General features: G+C 34.0%; 1 protein-coding gene across 3 annotated transcripts in view; it reads left to right on the plus strand.

The window, feature by feature from the left end:
* Window positions 1–4,012: 4,012 nt before the first annotated feature.
* Window positions 4,013–22,496, plus strand: part of trh (PAS domain-containing protein trachealess) — a 175,813-nt gene continuing 157,329 nt past the window's right edge. For 2 of the 3 annotated variants that reach the window (XM_089708058.1, XM_089708060.1), the window contains exons 1-2: window positions 4,013–4,144; window positions 4,837–5,143. In XM_089708058.1, coding sequence (XP_089564184.1) covers window positions 4,995–5,143 — 149 coding nt within the window. In that variant the 5' untranslated portion in view covers window positions 4,013–4,144; window positions 4,837–4,994. The remainder of the gene's footprint in view (window positions 4,145–4,836; window positions 5,144–22,496) is intronic. The other variant, XM_089708059.1, reaches the window with a different exon arrangement.

The following is a 22,496-nucleotide window of genomic DNA, read 5'->3' on the forward strand; positions in this document are numbered from 1 at the left end:
ACTTTTTGATATCGATATATTTTTCCATTTTAATTAATTAAAATATATTTAGTGAGGGATTATGTGTAATTAGGGATATCACACAAATTATTTTATTAAACTATTGTTAAATACACATGACTTTCTTACTTACCGTAGGTGGCTTTCGGGTAACTTTGGTCTAATAAAAACATAACATAACGTACATATTTCTTAGAGTAAAGAAGATTTATTCAATAGGGAAATCATTTAGTATCCCATGAAAATAACTCATAAAATGTCCTGACATCTTAAACACAGAATTCTCCTTTTATGTTCAAGTAGGTAATTCAAATTTGTTATTATCTTTAAATTAATTATTATTATTTTTTCTTAGAGAAATATATGAATACTAGCTGAACACCGTGACTTCACTCGCTTGGTATCTACGCAGGCAAATGCCAAATAGAAGCGTAAGCTAATCCAGAATTACAACCTGTTTTCTGTAAAAGAATAACATACATACATTCTTACAAACTTTCGCTTTAATATTAGTATTATATTATCTGTGATATTAGTAAGAAGTAGAACAAGAAGTTTTAAAAACCGAAAAGTTTGCTAAAAACACACACTCAGCATGGCTCGGTTCGGATCGATAGACGCGCGTGACTTGAAAGGTAATGCAAGTAATCCGCACCTTGGCTTAGCTTACAACTTAGACTGTACTGCAAAGGAAATTATGATCACCAGTTTGAAGGTAGGTAATTAGTTTATATCACCATCATATTTATGAATAGCATTGATTATAAAGTTTTAGGGAAGTTTTCAAGGGTCTTAGAAAATGTTGGTTTAAGTTTCAATTTTGTAGTACCTAATTGTCAAAATATTTCTGGCTATGAACTGTGAAGGGGTGAAAGAAGTCTGTTCAATTGTTTGTGATCTCTAGCTTTTAATATTTATGCTTAATTAGTTTAGAGTGAGTGTCTTTCTTGCTTGTTCTTTGTTTGCTTCTGGATCGATTGCTGCTCTTGTAATCTTCTGCTGGATCTCCTGAAAAAGTAGAGCAATATTTCATTACATAAGAGATAATTCGATTAAATGGATGAATGTTCAAGTGAGATTAGAAACATCCTATTAACATTGGTGCGAGGAGGGGGGCATCAATAGTTTAACATTTAACATTTTTAAATTTTGTATGTTCGTCGGATTTTCCTCGATCGAAGATGATAAATTTATTTGAATAATTTTTTTAGCTATTAATATAAATATTTATTAAAGTGAAACTTTTATTACATCGTCTCAAACTTTTTGGTCTGTGTAGCGCATGTCGCGTGTATCGCCACATAAGCAGTGTTCGGAACCGTTCGAACAGTTTCACTTTTACCGTGGTTTCATAAAACCACACAACATTTTTGTCTAAAAAATGTTCTTATGTAGGTATTATAAAATTAAATTTTCATAATCTTTGCAAAACTCTTCAGTGTTAGCTAAATCTCATTTCCTTAGCCAGCCTTATCGATTGCCAAGTACGCACCACGAATACGAAAATAGCAACGTATGTGAATGCTCCACTATTCAATATTACTGCTATAGAAATAAGGTCGCTTTTTCTTTGACCACTTGTAAATTTAAGTTGGTCTTAATGCGAAAGAAGTTAAGTCTCGTGCACTTGTGTTAACTCTTATTGTCATGAGTATAAGGTTGATTTTCGATTGAAATAAAATATAATTTTCATGATAAAGGAGGTCGGATACCTTGAAATATTAAGAGGAACTTCCATGATCAGAGCTTGTGCGGTTCAGAACTTTGAACTTTGAAAAATAACTTTTGCTTTGTGTTTTATTGTATTTTATAGTTCCCAAACTACTACCAGATGAATATAGTTTATTTTTTACAATGTTTTTATCTCAGGCGGAGCCGCGGCCGGTACGAGCGATAATTCAGGCCGGCGATATCTTCATGAAAACTAGCTGTATCGGAGCTAGATAGTATCTATCATAGTCTCTGTTCACATTTTTTATATGCTAGCTGGAAATAGTTGCCTTGTCTATTTTTTTTTTTTTTACTTTTTATTTTTACATACTATCTACGTATACTTAGTCTGGTTTAATTCATATTCGCAAGTCCACACCTAAATATAATCTGGGTATAGATGGCGTGGGCTGGGCATATAGCCCGCAGAACCGATGGCCGTTGGGGCAAAAAGGTTCTTGAGTGGCGACCACGTGGACGTCGCAGTGCGGGACGGCCTTCAACGAGGTGGAAAGACGACCTGATCAAAGTGGCGGGGAGCCGCTGGAGTCAGGCCGCTGGTGATCGGTCGTTATGGAAATCTTTGGGGGAGGCCTATGTCCTGCAGTGGACGTCCTGAAAGGCTGGAATGATGATAGATGTTCAATAATAAGTTTGTTTGATACGTATAGATATGCTGTTCAAGTGGAGAAACAGATTTCTTTGAAGACATGATATATCTAATGTTTCTGTTTAAATCTAAAAGCCATTAAGAATATTATGTTTAATTTTCAGTTACCCCTAATCATTTCTAAAAAAAGATAACAAATTAATAACCTTGAATTACTGAATGAAAATCTTAATTAAAAAAGGAATGTATCCTTCAGTTTCTCGTCATTCTCATACCTACCTAGACTACAAGAATAGACTATAGACGTATAGAGCGGTGCGTTCGCAAACTGCTACGTGACAAAAAAATCTACGTCGTAGCACCGTAGCGGTGTTGTAACGCGTAACTAATTTATCGCTATCACTGACCTAGTATTAGCACGTTATCAGAGCCACGCCCAGCCGCTCGCCCACGCCCTCTACGGCGGGCCAATCACACCGCTTCGGTTACTCGGCGATACTATAGCTGTTCCGTTCTGACAGAATATGACAATTATCGCGCTAATTTGGCGCGTCTATAGTTGATGTTATCTATGGTTTTGAGATGAGTTTTGGATATACATAGATACTAGCTTTCTTTAGTTACAAAAGAAACTATTATTATTAATAGTCGAAAATGTAAGGGTTTTAATTCAAATTTTAAGTTGGTAGAGTTTTTTAATCACGTGCCAAATTCACACAATATTTTCAATTATTAAAATGTACCGTTACTTTCCAGTGTGTCATACAGTCATTGCTCTAAGCAATTATTACAAAACCAGTATAACGTGAACCCTCGACTTTATAACGTTTTTTGCTAATATTTGATCTCAGAGGTCAGGTTACATTGGCCGTCGTTAGCTCAAAATTGCTGCGACAGTTACATCAAGGTTAGGTCATGTGTAGAAATGCCGTGAGAAATCATGTGCCATTACGCTGTCCTGTTATTTTTAGAGCCGGCTAATTATATTAATAATGCTTAATTTGATACTAAATGCAGAACATATCAAAAATCTTTACGTCCTCTCGAATCAAAAGATCTACGTTCGATATCATATTTTGACAAATTTATTCTTCGCACGTTTCCATTTTTCCCTAATAAAGTGAAACTTTCCAAAAATGTTGTTCGTTAATTTGTATATACTTTTTATTCGTGGATCATAAAAAAATAAATCTAAAAGCCATCGTGTAATATCAATGCCCTACACAATTTCACACTCGAAGCGAGTATTTAGCGAAAGTAATAATTAGGGCGCATCCCGATATCATTGTCTGTGAACGTGACAGACGCCCGCGTCACGTAAAGGTAACCCAATTACAGGCGACGTGATGTTCAGAAATTCGACAGCACGCCCCGCCGAGCACTTGGAAGCTTGTTTCGTATGCCTCGCGTACGCCGGGGCCGGTTCTCGCACACATCCACCGCACGCCGTATAGTTTTGATAGCAGATCCTCAATGACCGCTGGACCGACAGACTCTCCACACGTGTTTTTGCCGCGGATCGCTCTATCGAAATGCATGTAAATAATGCACGCGCGTGCGTTTCGGAAGGTATCGGTGCGCGCGCGGGAAAACTTTGGCAGGTGACGTTTGATTCGCGCGGATTTGTTTTTTTTTAATCGGCTGACTGTGGTGCGCTTTGACTGGAAGGTGGTTTTTTGGTGTTTTTTTTACGAATATAGTGTTTGTGATTACATTGAATTCATGCTATGGCAATGTGAATGAAAATGTGTGCTTAAATTTTTTTCGACAGAATTTTGCTGTTACTTTTTACTGCATAGTTCCGTTTTTATAACCGACGTTCTTGTAAGTAAAGATGAAAAATGTTTGAGATGAAAACAGTTTAAGTAGTAAAAGACTTAAAAATGTGAGTAACGCAAACTCTCGCGCATTAAAGCGTTCTCAAACAGCTGTTATTGCTTTACAAACACGAAAAACCCGTAATTTCTTGAGGTTAACACAACATTAGCGCAATAAACTCTTAAGCTGTGTGTCAACAATATCTTCACTAATAGGTGCCGATAGGTAAAACAATCGATTGCGTGGACGCTCTGTAAATATATCAAATGTTCTAACCTTCGCCTTATTTACACTTGTATGTGGTTTAAAGTGTGCATCTCAGTTTACACCTTTTAAGAATTTTAAAACTTGTAGATACACGATACACGAGGCTGTATTTAATTTTAGTTAAAGAATCTTGTTTTTCTGAAACATCAAATACTTGCATAAATAATTGCAAAATATGTAAATTGAGGATATGACTTTTCAAAATAAAAATTATACACAATTCGCTATTTAGAATTTTAGAAATGAAAATATGAAAATTTCAAGAAGATATTTTTAATAATATTCAATACTCCCCATATTGATTCCAATAAGAATTATGCTTTTTTTCATAGTCTATTTATAATCTCTTATGACAATCTATTATGAACTCTTATGATAGAGTCTAATTTTGAAGCGAAGTTACGCCTGCTAAAAAAAATTCTGCTTTACAGAAATAAGTTAGAGTGAAGCCATAACAATTTATTATTAGGTAAGTATCTAATAATTCTGTGCACGTAAAATGTAACACAATCAGTACCGAAAACCAAAAATGTATGTGAAAGTGATAAAACATTAAAAAAACAGATGTGATTTAAAAACAAATTACAAAATGGAACACCCTGGCGGTTTCGCGTCATCGCCGTGGGCCGCCATGCTCGGGCATGGCATGCATGGCATGATGCAGCATGAGTACCCGCCGCATGCACATGCGTCCATGCCGATGGATCTGCATGTGCCCCAGGCTTTTCCGTACTATCGGTAAGTATTTTTATTGAAGTTGATTTTATTAAGGTGGAGACAGATGAAAATATTAATAGTTTCAGTATTTTTATTTGAAATTTTAATGTAACAAAGTTGGAGATTACACCACATATTATTGCATAGACAATGTTGTAAGTATATTTTCCAACTTAAAAAGTTTAACTTTCGTCAGTAATCATGTTTATTGTTGAAAATTTGTTGTAATTTGGGAAGTTGAAATTTACATGCATGGTGGTTATCAATTATAATATTATCTCCTCAACATTATTGTATTATTATCTATCTAATAACCACATCATACAATGCAATAGCGATCAGTAGAAAATACTTACAAATTACAATAATACCTCGTTGTTAAAAAAGAAAATATTTTAGTAAACACATCACTACTAAAACTTAACGAAAACAAGACCTTTAATCTTACTTTACAATATTCCCGTACCTACCTAGATTTCAAAATTTATTTAGAATCTAATATTTGCTGGACCGATACAAAGTCAATAGAAATCGAATCGATTCGGAAACCGGACATAGCAATATATAATTATGTTATCTGTGGTCATCCCGCGCAAATGACACGTTTCCCGCCATAATTTCGGGTTCCACAGATTATAGTATCGGTTCGATCTGATGACATACGAATGGCAAATCAATGATTCTTTTTTAAGCTGAATGGTTATAAAATATAGGTTTCCGGATTTTAAAATCTTGAGCTTATGGCGATAAATTTGGCGCCGATTATTATCTGATTCATACTTATTTTCAAACTTTTGTTCGTTTTTACATGTAGATTGTAGACCAATATGCTCTTTCTTTCTCAAGTATGGTTTTGTATTGGCATTCATAGGTTTAGTTTTGATTGCATTTTAGTTCGAGAGAAAGAAATAACTTTATAGAGTTTTGTATATACCGCTCTACCATAATATTCTAAGATCCCATTAATATAAGGAATATTCTTTTTTTATAAAATAAAAATTCATACCTTTTTCTGTCTATATTCTATAGTTACATTCAGCAGGTAACACAATTCTATCAAATGACTTATCACACATTTATATATCTACCTAAGAAAAAAATTAAATTGCTTATTACATTCTTTATTCCGATACTCTAGATAGAATACATAACATTTAAGAAAGTAAAAGATTAACAGTGATAGTTGAATTTATATTTTTTGGCTTTATGGCATCACTACATAGTATAAAACAAAGTCGCTTTCTCTGTCCCTATGTCCCTTTGTATGCTTAAATCTTTAAAACTACGCAACGGATTTTGATGCGGCTTTTTTTAATAGATAGAGTGATTCAAGAGGAAGGTTTTAGTATATAATTTATTAGGTTATAGACAAAGCGGGCGAAGCCGCGGGCGGTAAGCTAGTTCAATTATAAATTTATAACAGTGATAGTTCTTTATGATAAACTCATTATTTTATTATAAACTCGGGATGGATAATTATAACTATCATAGCCCTTGCAACTCGCGTAAACACTTGCTCAGAAAGAACAAAAACATCTTTGATGCGACTCTAGAAAGATTTACGAGTGCCACAAACAATTACAGGAATGATTATAGATAAAAAGCATCGTGACAAACATAAATCTACTTATATAGAAATAATGAACATAAGTAAGGTAAATGAGTAAAAATCAATAATCGAGAACCACGCTTGTAGCTTGTCCGTGCATTATGCCATGCGAGCGTGGTGCAAAAACTCCGCAGGACGGCATGCAGGCCTAATAACGAACCATATCGGAAGGGCCGGGTTTTTGTACTCCATTTTGTACTGTACACAATCAGCTAACTGCTAACCTCAGTCCTTTAATAGAAAGTTTGAGATTCATGTGTTATATGAATTGTGGTTTAGGTTCGGAAATTTGATGTTTGTTGGTATCGTTGATATAACATAATTAGTATGTTATACATTTGGTTTTTGTTTTCTGTAACAAAATTTTTACATACTCGTATATAAGATAATATTGAGACTTGAGAGTATTCTGACAAATATTAAGTCATTTTATTTACACATTCATTGAACATAACCACTGTTTTGTTGTTAAATACTAAATAGTCATCAGAGCTATGTTATCGGCCTCTGATCTTCATTTAAAGACCCTGTGGTCTGTAATTATTGATACATAAGTATCATTGAACTTGATATGTTAACTCCTTATGCCTGCATCACTATGGTGGGAACTTTAATAGCCTGATGATGATTATAAGATTCATCCAAGTATAAATAGTACCTTGTGAAAAAAGAAAATTCCAGAGTTACTAAAATACGATACTGAAATCTGATACCATCATAAAACTTGAAGGCCTTTTTATGAATAAATACAATGTGAGTAATTATTTAATGTCATTTTCAAATCGAAAAACCAAATACTAAGTCAACCCAATATATGAAAACAAATTTTGTTTATCTATAACACTGTATTGAATTCCTGAAGCTGCAACTTTAAAAGTGAGTTCTAAAAATATAGTTACATCTATGCCAAATTTATTCCTTTGTATTGACTTCCTATAGAATGTGAAAAGATCTATTTTTAAAGACAAACAATTTTATCAGTAAAATCTCATCGGTTCAGTCCGCAAGAAAATGTTGATGTGCTTTTTTCTATAAATAAAGCGACTCTTTAACTGACTAATTGTGGCTTACTTTACGAGCCACGTTAAGGGAATTAAAAGCCAATTGTGAATAGTATTGTTTTTTGAACTTTGGATTTATGATAGCAACCACTCTTTAGCGTACCTTATCCGTTTTATGTACTTGGATCTACATAAAAATTTATTAATTACCCACATTGTTGCTGAGAAAATAAATATAGTGGATTATTTAATTACGTTTTTATGTATTAACGGTTATTGTCTATTTGAAGGTTGGCGTAAATCGGTTTTTTTGTTGGGAAGTGTTTTCTGGTATGATTTATTGCAGTTCCGCTTTATTACTGCGGGAAATAAAAATTATGTGGAAGTACGAAAAAATACAAGAGGAAATAGCTCGTGGAGAGCGTTGTTTATGTTTTTTTAATTAGTATTTATTAGTGGGTGTTATTTACCTTTTTTGTGTTAATAAAATTACTTTATTGTGGAGTAAATTTCTTCAGCAAGCGATTTTAATACAGATAGAGAGATGTATTAAATAAATTTAGTTATAGTTTGCACTTAGCTTGCTAAAGGACGTGAGTAAATGCAAATTGCACAACACAAGCCCTCAGATTTAAGAAGTAGGTAATCCATCTCACCATTTGAGACTATAATGTAATTCTGTATATAAAATGTAAAAGTCAAAATATTGATTAATAATGCAAAAAGTTATTTATGACAATATAAAGGTTATATTTTCGTGCATTATATGCAATTTTAACTGGCAGATAACTGATAAGTTAAACAAAACACACCTAGAAATGTGAAAAAGGCTATGAAAGTTGCAAGCATAGGTACCTATCTTACAAAGCATGATTGCAATTTAACAGATTCTAACCATATAATAAACTAACGTAGAAATAAATATATTTATTCGAAATTAAGATAGAGTCGCATTGACGTGGTTCATTAAATATTAATGATAATTCATTCGCTAATCAACACCAAAACATAATGAAGCGGTTGCAGACACGGGATATCGGAAGAAAATACTTTAAAAGTCTAATATTTGCTGAGGAATTTCATGGCTAAAATACTCGTCGAAGGTTAGCAATTTATGCGTATATTTATAAGTGAAGATAGAGGTAGAGAGTGCAAAACTGTTAATTAATTTTAAGTGTTTCCTAAGGAGATATTTATAGGAGGTAAAAAAATATGTTACTAACATATACCTAAAGACAGAAATTTTTGGTTCAGTAAACTGCATGTAAGTTTAATAATGTTAGTTTAGGTACATTAAATAGTGTGAAGTATTTATTAGGACCAAAAGAATGTTAAAAATAAAACAAATAAATAATTCATTCATACGTGTATTTGGATAGTACGAGAGTATTTTAAGCTGTTTGTAAATAGCTTAAATATCTGAATATTAATTGGCCGTATCTCATGAATAAATACCGTCAACGAATTTTTGTAAATAATGTACAACACTTTTTTCTGTATTCTACATATTTGCAAATGAACAATCAGTTTGCAAATTGAAACTAATAGTGAAGTAAACAAAACAAAAAGATGACGACCATTTTTCATCTGGAATATTTAAATTATATACAATAATTAACAATGTTCCTAGTGCATTCTACTGCATACATAAAGGTCATCTATATAATAGATATTGAACTCATTACTCGCAACTCAAATCACTTCTAAGCCATTTTTTACTTGTACTTCGAGAAATTGCTAATAAATAAAGAACTAAAAAGGTACTCCACAAGGCTGCATTTTTTACACATTTTACAAGCGTACAGAAGGAATTTATGTTTGGATCAACAAAAAATATCGTATAAAGTAAATACAGCCGCAAATTTATCCATCGTATCGTCTCCGTGTCGGGAACCGATCTTGACGGAGTTATCACTCTATTGTGACTGCAATTTACTGAAGCACTGGGCTTTTTTTGCCATACTAGGAGAACAATTTGCGTTACTCAGTAATAAAAATAGTACTACCATATGTTTTGATAATTTATACCTTTTTGCGGCAGCAAAAAGGCACACTAATAAAATAAGACCATATCGGCAGGTGACAGTTTTTATGTGTAAAAAATTATAGGGATAGTTCTTATGGGTAAGTTATGTGAACTTTTCTATAGGTATGTTACCGTTTTTGTAAGCGAAGCTCTTCCCGTTTTAGCATTTTAGTTAATTGAAATAATTGTATTAGCGAAGCCGCTTGTGGTCAAACGATTTGGTATCATTTGTAATCGACAGTTAGTATGCCGTTAATTATAATACAAAGATACCTAATATCGCAGTTAAGTTTTATTACCATTAACGTCGATTCATCATTGTTTTCTTAAGCTAATAACATAATTAATGAGACGATACTTCAAATATAAATAAAAGTTAAAATGTAATGTAAAATACATATGTTATACAAACAATTAACAATCTCTGTTGATTTTTGTTTATTGAAATCAATGTAACTGACAATATAACCTTTAAATATCCAAATTGTTTTCAACAGATCAAAGATGTATCGTAAATGAACTAGACCACAACATAAATAGGGACAAATTGTATACTGAATGCAACATTTTAATTGCCCCATAGAAATTAATCAGAAGCCCGCTGTCTGCTCCCGGATTGCCAGCTCAATGGTGAGAAACAAGATGGAGATAATAACTAATCGCCCTATTCAACTACATCGATAGTTGTGCAGCGATTTAGGGACATTTCACGTATTCTGCACAGATTGCTGTTACGATTGGCGAATCGTGATAAATGGGTATTGTATTTAAATACCGAGTTGGATGAGATCTGTAAGACTATTTCGTCGCAGATTTTTGGACTATAATTGAGCAATATTAATGGCTCAGCTTCTCATAATGATTTTTTCGAGAACTTCTCTTATTAAAATAAAGGGATAAACTGGGGCCGTATGACCTCTTATTTCCAGAGTTTACGCCGTTAATTGAACATCAAAAATGGACGTTTAGGATATCGAAATCTTACTGACAAAAAGGTGAAGCTGCCTCTGTCCACGTATAGTATAACGTCAAAATTCTATAGAATGGGTCTTATTTTGAACACCGAACTATCCTAGCATGACAGATACGAGAAAAAACCAAGAATACTTCCCGCAATTAAATACTATTTTATCCTATTATAATCTACAATAATCTGTAAACCTTAATCCAGCAGTATATGAATCCCACTGAGAAATTCAATCAAGCAACGGTAAGTAATGACGCGTCTTCTACCGTCCACAACTTGTTTGTATAACCATTGAACCACGTAATTAGGCAAACCAAACATTATTTGCTTAGCTTTTCTCATAGTATTTCTTGAAAATGTGATATAATATTTGTTTGAAGGTAATTTGATTAAAACCTGCTTTTTCTATTTGGTTTGCGTGTGGCGGTATGAATTTTCAATTCTTATGGTTTGTGAATTTAGAAAATCCCAACGAGAGAAGATACGGAAACACATTGCAATAGAATAGATCCATTGTTTTTGCTGTTCATAAACTAATAGATTTAGTATGTGACAGGAAAGTGGCAAACAACAAAGCTTAAGGCTATTTTCTTCTTGAATAGTAGGTATAGTCCTACACTTTCTGATTATTTCTAGTTGCTTTAGTTAAGAACCGCTTGACATAAATATACCTTATGTTCAAGGTGACAATAAATTTAATATCTTTTTTCTTTCTTTTTCAGCCCGGTGTAGCCCAAAGTTGGGTATAGGCCTCTTCATGTGCACGCCATTCCTTTCGGTTCGTCGCCACTCGCATCCACTTCCTTCCCAAGATCTTCACTATGTCGTCAACCCATCTAGTAGGCTGACGGCCAACTTTTCTTTGTCCGGTCCAAGGACGCCATTCTAGGATTTTGTTGGTCCACCTGTTGTCACTTAATCTGCAGATATGTCCCGCCCACCTCCATTTCTGCCGAGACACTTTGAGTGCTATGTCTATAACTCCAGTTTTCTTTCTTATTGTCGTATTTGGAACTCTGTCTATCAATGAAATCCCGAGAATAGCGCGTTCCATCGACCTTTGCGCTACTTGGAGTTTATTCACTAGGTGTTTGGTTAGTGTCCAGGTTTCAGAGGCGTACGTCATTACTGGAAGAATACATTGCTCAAACGTTCGCCTCTTCAGGAAGGTTGGTATTTGCCTGTCTTTGAATACATCTGATAGTTTGCCAAACGCTGCCCAGCCAAGTTGAATGCGGTGGTCTACTTCCCTCGTTTGTGCATTCCTATCCAGCGTAACCATTTGACCTAAATAAACATACTCTTCTACTCTGTCGATGTTCTGAAATTTAATATAATTTCCATCAAATAGCAGGAACAATTTATGATGTAACTTAATTCGCAAATAAAGAGTTTCCCAGATAAAAGCTAGCATTTACAAATTGAAAAATTGTCAAGTCGTCCCCCTTAGAATAAATTTTCTTTTCATAATTAGTTCACGGGACTGTAATCGCCGACATTCCTTGAAAGGGGCAAAATAAAAAGTGCGAAAAGAAATGTTAACGGGTGTAGGGCAATTGAAGGGGCGCTGGACTTAGGATAGAATTACGAAAACATTAGGAACAGGGGATGAATGGAGCTGTATTGCTATTCGATTTTTTTTGTTTAACGATTTCATAAATGATCACTAATTCTGTTTTTATTAGTTTTTATACATGTCGGTTACTATATCTTTTTATATATTTTCCGCTGAATCACATTTGCGTCATATGTTTTGTCCAGTGATTCAATGTTATTTTGAAATTCTGCGCAGTCCTTTACAACAATTTCAGCATATCAGACTATTAAATTCGCTTATTGTGTGTGTGCAAAAAATTGTGATTTATTTACTTTATTGGAAATAAACAGAAACTTCGTCATATCAAAAAAGAATATTATGCTTATATTATGTTATTATGTATGTTATAAGAATAAATTGTCTCTCTACATACATCTTTATATACTTATGTGTCTTACATGAAATGGTTGCACTATAAATATTTTTATACGTATTAATATCTACTCCACACCATTTTTAGTCTGCATTCGGTAAGTGCACATTGTAACATCAAGTCAAATGGGGTGTGAGAATTAAAAGTCGCTCAGTGTTCCGTCTGCCGCGTTTATTAGCCGTTTTGATTATTGGCGGACATTTTGCAAGCGAGTTGGGAAAACGTGGAAGTAATGGCCAACCCGGAAGCGTTTTGGCGAACAATGTTTTGGATGTTTTTAACTTAAATACACATATACAAAATTATATATGGCAAAATTGTAATCTAATTCTAATTGAGTTGAACCTTATTTATAAAAACTTATACGTATTTTAGTTTAATATGGGAAGCGTGTACCTACTTACTGTATTTGTATACAATATAATATGTTCTATACAATATTGTGAATAATACGAGTTTTATAGATATTAATAATAGCTAAAATATGTAATCTCTAGTATGTTTAAAATATCAAATTTTAATTAATACGACACAATATTCGAAATTTTAACGCACATACGTTATCTAGAAATAAAAACGCTTCAAATAAAACGAGCCTGCACAGACTTCACATTTTATTTATATCCGCCATTACTCTTTACACGGCAACACCGAGAAAAGTCACACTTTATACACTATTTGTTTTATTGAATAAATAATTTTATCATCTGTGCCGAGCCTGTGGGGTTTGAAGACAAATCGTCTGACCATGGGGGGTGTTGGTGCTATGTATAATGTGGGCTAGCCTTAAATACGAGTGACTTATTGAAAAACTGGCAACATCGTAGCTGCCAGAGACAATATTAAGATAGATAACTCTATCTGGCTCGGGATTTTGTGTTTAAAAGTGTTCTTTGATTTGTTGAGGTTTCGTTTCCAATTGCAATACAGATTGCATTGAGCTTTGTGGTTTATTATTGCTTTTTATAGGTAGTGATGTTTTTTGGTGCAGATTAAAAATTTACCAATGATTGAATGTTAGGTACATTGCAAATTCAAGGTTCGTTTGGTGGTAGGTATATCGTGTCTGTTGCTCTTTCATGCAAAGCCTATTTGAAATGATTTGGTTATTTACTTATTTAGGTAAAAAAGCTTATATCAAATAGTGTTGATTACAGCTTCTAATAAATATTCCCATTAAATAATTTCTCGTACTTACTTCCACTTTATATAAAACTATCTTCACGAAAAACAACATTTACCGCGGTTGGGTGCTATTAACCAAATAAAAACAAAGTTAAAAGGTCGTGACATATTCGGTAGTACATTATCTTATTTACGACTAAATTATTGGTATTTTCACGGCAACACCTTTAATATAGATAGCAAGTGGACCGTTTAAATTATCAGACTAACATAAAGCATTACGTATCTCTTGGCTGTAACAATATCTCGGTATGTATTGACTAATTGAATTGCTGTTTTATGAACTAAGATATATTGGTAAATAATTAGGTATTTTGCTGGCTATTAACGAAGCTAAGTACCTAATTTTATAAATTTAAGTAAAGTATGTATTTATCTTTTCACACATTATGTCTTTAGTCTTTGTGGATGTATAATTAGATAGTAATTAAGACTGATAATCATCATTTAATTAACAGAGATAGGTATGGCGCATAGCTTTAAAGTATGTAGTTAAGTATAAGAAACTTAGAAACTTATAAATAAATGAACATAATATTTCTTACCTCATTACTTACTTGAAGGATCGATCTATTTTTGAAATCTTACCCTTGGATTAGACACAACAATCTGCAATCTCGCCTCTTGCATCACCGAATATAAAGTTATATTAATTCGTCTCAAGACTTTAAATTATTAACCAAACACTTAATTAGTTTAATTAAATAATTTTCACAAATTAAATCAATTCAAAGGTAATGACCATTTGGAGGTTAAGACGTGTCAAAACATTTGAGTAATGGCGCGCCTGCCGCTCGAAAATGAGAGGATATGTTACGTTCGGATTCACGCTGCGAATGTCGTGGCTAGCTGCGTTCTTTATTTGTTTTAATCTGTAACTGATGCGTTCAGTTACTTCTTGTTTTTGACATGTCATTTTATTGCTTTGTAATTGAATTAAATTATACGCCATTTGTTTTACTATTTTTACTGTATGTCTGTTGTAATAATTTTGTGATATTTTTATTTTTTATTTACGGGTGAAGAAGATAATTTTGTATGCCATAACTACTATCTTATTTCAAATAAAAAAAAATAATAAAACCGGCCAAGTGCGAGTCGGGCTCGCGCACAAAGGGTTCCGTAGCAGCAAATATAATAAATTACAGTTAAATCAACCTATCTCAAAAACTATAAGAGATACTTTGATCAAACCAAAAATCGTTGAAAGAGTTAATTAGCATGCATCACCTCTATTTTTTTTAGAATTTTATACCCCGTAGTTATAAAAATAGAGGGGGGGGGACATACTTTTTACGACTTTGAGAGCTGATATCTCAAAAACCGTTCACTTTAAGAAAAATGTTTTTTAGAAAACTTTATATCATTTTAAAAGACCTTTCCATTGATACCCCACACGGGTATGTACATCGAAAAAAAAAATTTCATCCCTCAGTTACATGTATGGGGGGCCCCACCCCCAATTCTTTTTTTTACTATTTAGTGTCATATTTTTGTAGCGGTTCATACAACACATATTCCCATCAAATTTCATCACTGTAGTACTTATAGTTTCCGAGTAAATCGGCTGTGACAGACGGACAGACGGACAGACGGACAGACGGACATGACGAAACTATAAGGGTTCCGTTTTTGCCATTTTGGCTACGGAACCCTAATAGACGTCATCCACACATCGTTTTTTATAAGATTAAATTAAAATATACCTAATTAAGAGTTTAATGTTTTAATCTAAAAACATAATAGATTAAATTCAAATTATTTCACTTAAAAACCCTTTCACTTTTATTACAAAATTTAAAACAAGTCTCGTGCTACAACTCACACTAACGTAAAAATGACTACAAAATAAATATTTAATCAAACAAATTCCGTATGTATCTGATTTCGCCTTATTTATTATCTTGTTCGTTATCGCCTCGGATAAACTAACAAGGGGTAGGCTATATTTAATTACTCCAATCTTAACTTTATGCGCTCAGATTGTGATGGTAATTAGGTCTTTTAGAAACCCGCTAAGTGCCGGTTTCGTCGATTTGTTCAAGATAAGCCGAATCAAAATTTATATTAAAAATCCATTTAGGTATCGTACTGATGTATTTGTTGGCTTCCGTTTTTTTATATTGTTTGATGTGTTATTCGGATTCTTAAATCCGTGTGTTTATTAATTGATATTTTTTTCATGTGAGTTACGCCAACGGATCCCCAAGACATTGCTGCGTCGACGTTTCTCACGGGAACGTATTGTGCGGACGTAGCAGATTCCATTGGCGACACGTAATTTTAAGTTTTCATTTTATATTCAATTAGCTTTATAATTATTAATTGTTAAGACTTGCATCGAGCAAGACGTATTGTAATAAGTTTATATTAAAGTATTTCTAAGTGAATTCGTAGTTTTTTTTGGGGCCTCCGGCTGTCTGAAACATAATTGGCGCAGTCGGTAGGATCCTCAAAAATAAGTGGCATAGATAGTGACCTTCGCTATTGCTACGAGGATCCAGAATCTACGGTTTCTGCGGCCTGGAGGCGACATCCGAACATTGATCCCGAAAGAAGCCGAATTATGTTCATGTAAGTACATAGAATAGATCTGTGTTACTTATCCTTTTAGTTTTAATCCTTTTTGATATTTTTTATATTTCCAAAATTTTCCATCCGAGAGAATTATTTTCCCGGGAGCCTGCATCGAGTAGGTTATCTCGTAGGTCGTATCTAGATAATAATCGTAGGAATTTAGGTAGCTTAGAAAGTATTTTTGAAGAGATGGCTGTACATGACCCTGACGTTATATTTAAGGCCTTACGCCCGGTTCCCGAATTCGACGGGAATCCGAATGTTTTAACTAGATTTATAAAAATTTGCGATTTAATAGTTAACCAATATGTTAGTACAGGGCCAGGTAGTGAATTATCAAATTTATGTTTAATAAACGGAATTTTGAATAAAATTACCGGTTCTGCCTCTCGGTTTATGAATTCGAACGGAATTCCCGAAAATTGGGCTGGTATAAGGTCGGCTTTAATTAATAATTTTTCCGACCAAAGGGATGAAATCTCTTTGTACAATGACTTGTCAATGGCTTCACAGGGGTCCTCAACCCCTCAGGAATATTACGAAAGGTGCCAGCAACTTTTTAGTACAATCATGACTTACGTTTCACTTCACGAAGTTATCGAAAGTACAATCGAAGCAAAACGTACGCTCTATAAAAAAGTAGCCCTTCAGGCTTATGTTCGCGGTTTGAAAGAACCTCTAGGGTCACGAATTCGGTGTATGAGGCCCGAAACGATGGAAAAGGCCCTCGAATACGTGCAAGAGGAACTTAACGCGACATACTTGCAAAATAGGAATAGTATTCAAAAATTAGATAAAAAGCAATTTAATTTAGGGCCCATGCCTTTGGGGCCCCAATTTTCATTCAATAATACACATGTTCCAAGAAATTCCGAACAATTTGCACCGATGCCTAGACCTAGTACGCATCAACCTGTTCAAGGTCGGCCGCAATTTAATAATTTCAATAGGCAGCCGACGCGAACACAACAGATGTTCCGCGCTTTACCACCGAATTATAATCCGCAAAGTAACGTTTTTAGGCTAAAACCAAATTTTAATCAAAATCAAGGTCCGAAACCAATGAGCGGCGTTAGTCATTATGTAACTAAAGAGATTCCATCTTCTCAAATTGCGCATAATTTTAGGAATAGGGAGATGCATATGCATGAATCCCAAATACCTCATGAAAGTTACTACTTTGATAATGATTTTAATAATTATGACAATAACTGTTACTATGACTCTGAACAATACTTTAACGATTATAATGACTATGACTCATCTAACCTTGACTGTAACTATATTGAAGAACAGCATTGCGACTTATCCCAAGTAGTGACACCTGAGGTAGAGCCCTCTAGCGGTGATAATGAAAATTTTACGAAAAAGTGCCTTTTAAAAAAGCCAAGATAGAGCTTAACATTCAAACGCAAAGGCAGCTTCCTTTCATAAAAATTTCAGATCCACCTTTAAAATTATTAATTGATACTGGTGCTAATCAGTCGTTTATAAGTCCGGAAGCAGTTCAATTATTTTTTGCACATGTAAAATTAGATTACGATCCCTTTGAGGTAACGAACGTTCACGCGACAACTCGCAATAATTATTCAATAACTATACCGTGTTTTTCAGAATTTAGGGAAAGCGAAAATATAAAACTTTTTATATATAAATTTCATGAATTCTTTGATGGGCTTATAGGATTAGATTTGTTAGAATTTTGGGGCGCAAAAATTGATTTGAAGGACAGAGTTTTAATTACGCGTTATGCTCGAAACCCTATCCTCATGTATAACTCGTGTAACATTAATTTTTATGAAGACGTCATACCTGCCGGTTCATCAAAATTGGTTAAAATTCCCATTAATTGCGAAAATGGTGACGTCATAATTTTTGAACAGGCTGTAGGCAGCTGCGTGATACCCCAATGTCTAACTTCAGTAGTAGAAAGTAGAGGTTTCCTAGAAGTGCACAACCCATCTCCGCATGACGTAATTTTTTCATTAGATAGACCAATTAACTGCGAAATTTTAAATGCAGAAGTTTTTAGCAATAATAGAGTTACATCTCGTGCAGATAAAGTTTTATCCAAACTTAGAACCGATCATTTAAATCCGGAAGAACGTATCAATTTAGAGAAATTATGTGCTAGGTACGCGGACGTATTTTACATTGAGGGAGAGCCTCTCACGTTCACTAATAAGATTAAGCATAGAATTAGGACAACGGATGAGGTACCCGTTCACACTCGTAGCTACAGATATCCGTTTATTCATAGAGAGGAAGTCAAAAGCCAAATTAAAAATATGTTAGAACAAGGTATCATTAGACCTTCTGCATCTGCATGGAGCTCACCTATATGGGTGGTCCCAAAAAAAGCAGACGCTTCAGGTAAAACTAAGTGGCGGCTTGTTGTAGACTTCAGAAAGGTTAATGAAAAGACAGTAGATGATAAATATCCCATCCCCAATATAAATGACGTCCTCCATAAGCTAGGAAATTGCCAGTATTTCACCACCTTAGATTTAGCTAGTGGATTCTATCAGGTGGAAATGCACCCTGATGACGTCCACAAGACAGGTTTCAATGTCGAGCATGGGCACTACGAATTTTTACGTATGCCCATGGGCTTAAAAAATTCTCCATCAACTTTTCAAAGAGTGATGGATAATGTTCTCAAAGACCTACAGAACACGATTTGCCTAGTTTATCTCGATGATATCATTGTTTTTAGTACGTCATTGCAAGAGCACATGAATAATTTGGAAAAGGTTTTTGCAAAATTGAGAGAATCAAATTTTAAAATCCAAATGGACAAGTCAGAATTTTTAAAATTAGAGACATCGTATTTAGGCCATGTTATTTCTAAGGACGGAATTAAGCCCAATCCGGACAAAATTTCAGCAATAGAAAAGTATCCTATACCTAAAACGCCTAAGCAAATTAAGCAATTTCTCGGTTTATTGGGCTATTATAGAAAATTTGTACCCGATTTCGCTCGTATCACAAAACCTCTAACGCAGTGTTTGAAAAAAGGCAAGAAGATAATTTTAGATACTGATTACATAAATTGTTTTACGAAATGTAAGTCTCTCTTAACGAATGATCCGATTTTACAGTATCCAGATTTTAGTAAAGATTTCATTTTAACAACGGACGCTTCAAATTTTGCTTTAGGAGCTATTTTATCGCAAGGTCCTATTGGTTCTGATAAGCCTATCTGTTACGCATCTAGAACACTTAATGACAGTGAATTAAATTATAGTACTATAGAAAAAGAGCTTTTAGCTATAGTCTGGGCAACAAAGTATTTTCGCCCTTATTTATTTGGCCGTAAATTCAAAATCGTTACAGATCATAAGCCATTACAGTGGGTTATGAGTATGAAAGAACCGAACGCAAGACTAACGCGGTGGAAACTTAAGCTTAGTGAATATGATTTTTCGGTAATTTATAAAAAGGGAAAAGCTAACACAAACGCAGACGCGCTATCTCGCGTTGAAATTCATAACGAAGAAATTAGTTCCGTATTAGTTAACACATCAGTAGATAATATTTCAAATAGCTCATCCACAGAGACAGTTCATCTTAGCTCGCCTAGACGTAATCAGAACGCAATGAGGTCTTCAACCGAAACGGCTTATTCACCATCAGGTGACCATATATCGCTAGGCTCATCCACGGAAACAGCACATACTAGTAGAGAAAATCCTATACTTGAGGTACCAATTACGGACGAACCATTAAATAAATTTCACAGGCAATTATTCATTACGGTAGTAGGCGATATTAAACGTAAGCCTAAAGTAACTAAGCCTTTTGAAAATCACACGCGTATTTCTCTCCAACTACGTCAACCTTACCTTGAGGAAGATATAGTCGATATGATTAAGGAATTTGTTAGTCCAAAAATTAAAACCGCGATGTTAATAGAACCATATGACTGTATGTTCGATATTGTTCCCATTATACAGGAAAAGTTCAAGAGTTCATCATACAAACTTGTGATAGCCAAATCCGAGATAGAAAATGTCAGTGACTACTTAAACCAGCAGGATTTAATTAGAAAGTACCACGACGGTAAAACAAACCACCGGGGGATAAACGAATGTTACTTAGCTCTTTCCAAACGTTATTTTTGGCCCAAAATGAAGGATGAAATTACTAAATTTATTAACGAATGTAGTATATGCGGTCAGGTAAAATATGACAGGAAACCCATTAAACAGCAATTCAAGGTTGTTCCACCAGCTACAAAGCCTTTCGAAATTGTTCACATAGATACTTTTACAGTTGAGACCGAAAAATATCTAACTATTATAGACGTGTTTTCCAAGTACGCGCAAGCTTATTACCTCCGAGATATTACTGCTATAAGTATTGTGCAAGCTCTTTTAACATTTTCAACGCATCACGGTCTGCCTTTAACGATTGTAACTGATAATGGCACGGAATTTACGAACCAAATTTTTTCTGAATTTGTTAACTTACATAAAATTAATCATCATAAAATACTTCCAAATTCGCCAAATGATAACGGTAATATAGAAAGATTCCATTCCACGCTTTTAGAACACCTTAGAATACTTAGATTAAAAAATAAAGAGGCTATGGTGACGCACTTAATACCTTACGCACTTTTAGCATACAATAGTACCATCCATAGTTTTACGAGATGTAGGCCTTATGACCTCATACTTGGGCATATGGACCCTAGAGACCCTGTGGATATTGATCTAACAAAACACTTAATGCAGCAATATATATTAACACACAGGAGTAGAGTACAGGAAGTATATAAAACGATTAACGAATTTTCTTTGCAAAATAGAACTAATCTAATAGAAAATAGGAATAGGGATCGGGATCCCGAGATCCAGTACGAGCCTGGTCAGATAGTATTTGTCAATAACCCATTAGCTGCCCGTAAGAAATTAGCACCCCGTTATACTAAAGATAAGGTTTTAACTAATTTGCCTATACATATATATACCTCTCGTAAGAAGGACCCCGTTGCAAAACACAGACTTAAACGTGTGCCTAAGACCGCCAAATTGTTACAGGATACTGATGCTTCTCACGATCCCCGTAGTAATGACACAGGAGATAAAACTTGACGACTTAGGAAATGGACCAGGACTACTGCCGTTTAAACTTGGACAAGCGAGACTTTTGACGCATTATCATACGTTTTTAGAATACATAGAACTTAATGACATTGACATTAAATTAAGGACATTACAGGACCAAATTATACACTATAAAAGGACTCTAGACAGTGAAGCTTTAAGTTTGTACGAAAATCAAATTGAGCACCTTTCTTCTAAATTAGTGCAAGTTTTAGAACAGCTTAAATCGCTTGAGCCAAGTCGTGTAAAAAGAGGTCTCATTGATGGGCTAGGATCGGTAATAAAAGGCATAACTGGTAATTTAGATTACACAGACGCAATAAGATACGATAGTGTTATCAAAAATTTAGAACACAATCAGGATCAAATAGTTAATGAATTCAATACTCATATTAGTATAAGCAAAGAATGGATGAAACGTCATTCTGAACTTATATCTAAAATTGTCGAAAATCAGGTAAAGATAAATTCTACTTTAATATTTTTTATGACGCAACAAGACTATAAAATATCCCGTATGATAAAATATGCTAAATTTGCCCAAATCCTTAGCATAATGACAGAAAATGTAGATGATATATTGCAAGAATTGGTTAGAATTGAAAATACATTAGCTTTCATTCGTACGTCCTCAACACATCATTCTATGTTAAGTTCGAATGTTTTAAAGGATATATTAATAAAATTAAATACTATATATGGTAAGGATAGAATTTTAGAGTTAGAATTAAGACAATATTACGATATAATAAAACCAGGATATTATTTTAAAGGAAAAAAGATTATAATTGTTCTTAAATTTCCGATAGTGTCTAAGGATTCATTTACTTTTTATAAATTAGCTGTTTTTCCTAATAAGTACATGCAGGCTCTCATCCCTCCTTATCCTTTCATTGCCACAAGTACACAGTCTTTCTTGTACATGGAG

Source organism: Colias philodice, chromosome 20, assembly GCF_061535455.1.
Source record: "Colias philodice isolate Cphi_HAF_F1 chromosome 20, ilColPhil1 Martin Lab GWU primary, whole genome shotgun sequence".
In the NCBI taxonomy this organism is placed as follows: domain Eukaryota; kingdom Metazoa; phylum Arthropoda; class Insecta; order Lepidoptera; family Pieridae; genus Colias; species Colias philodice.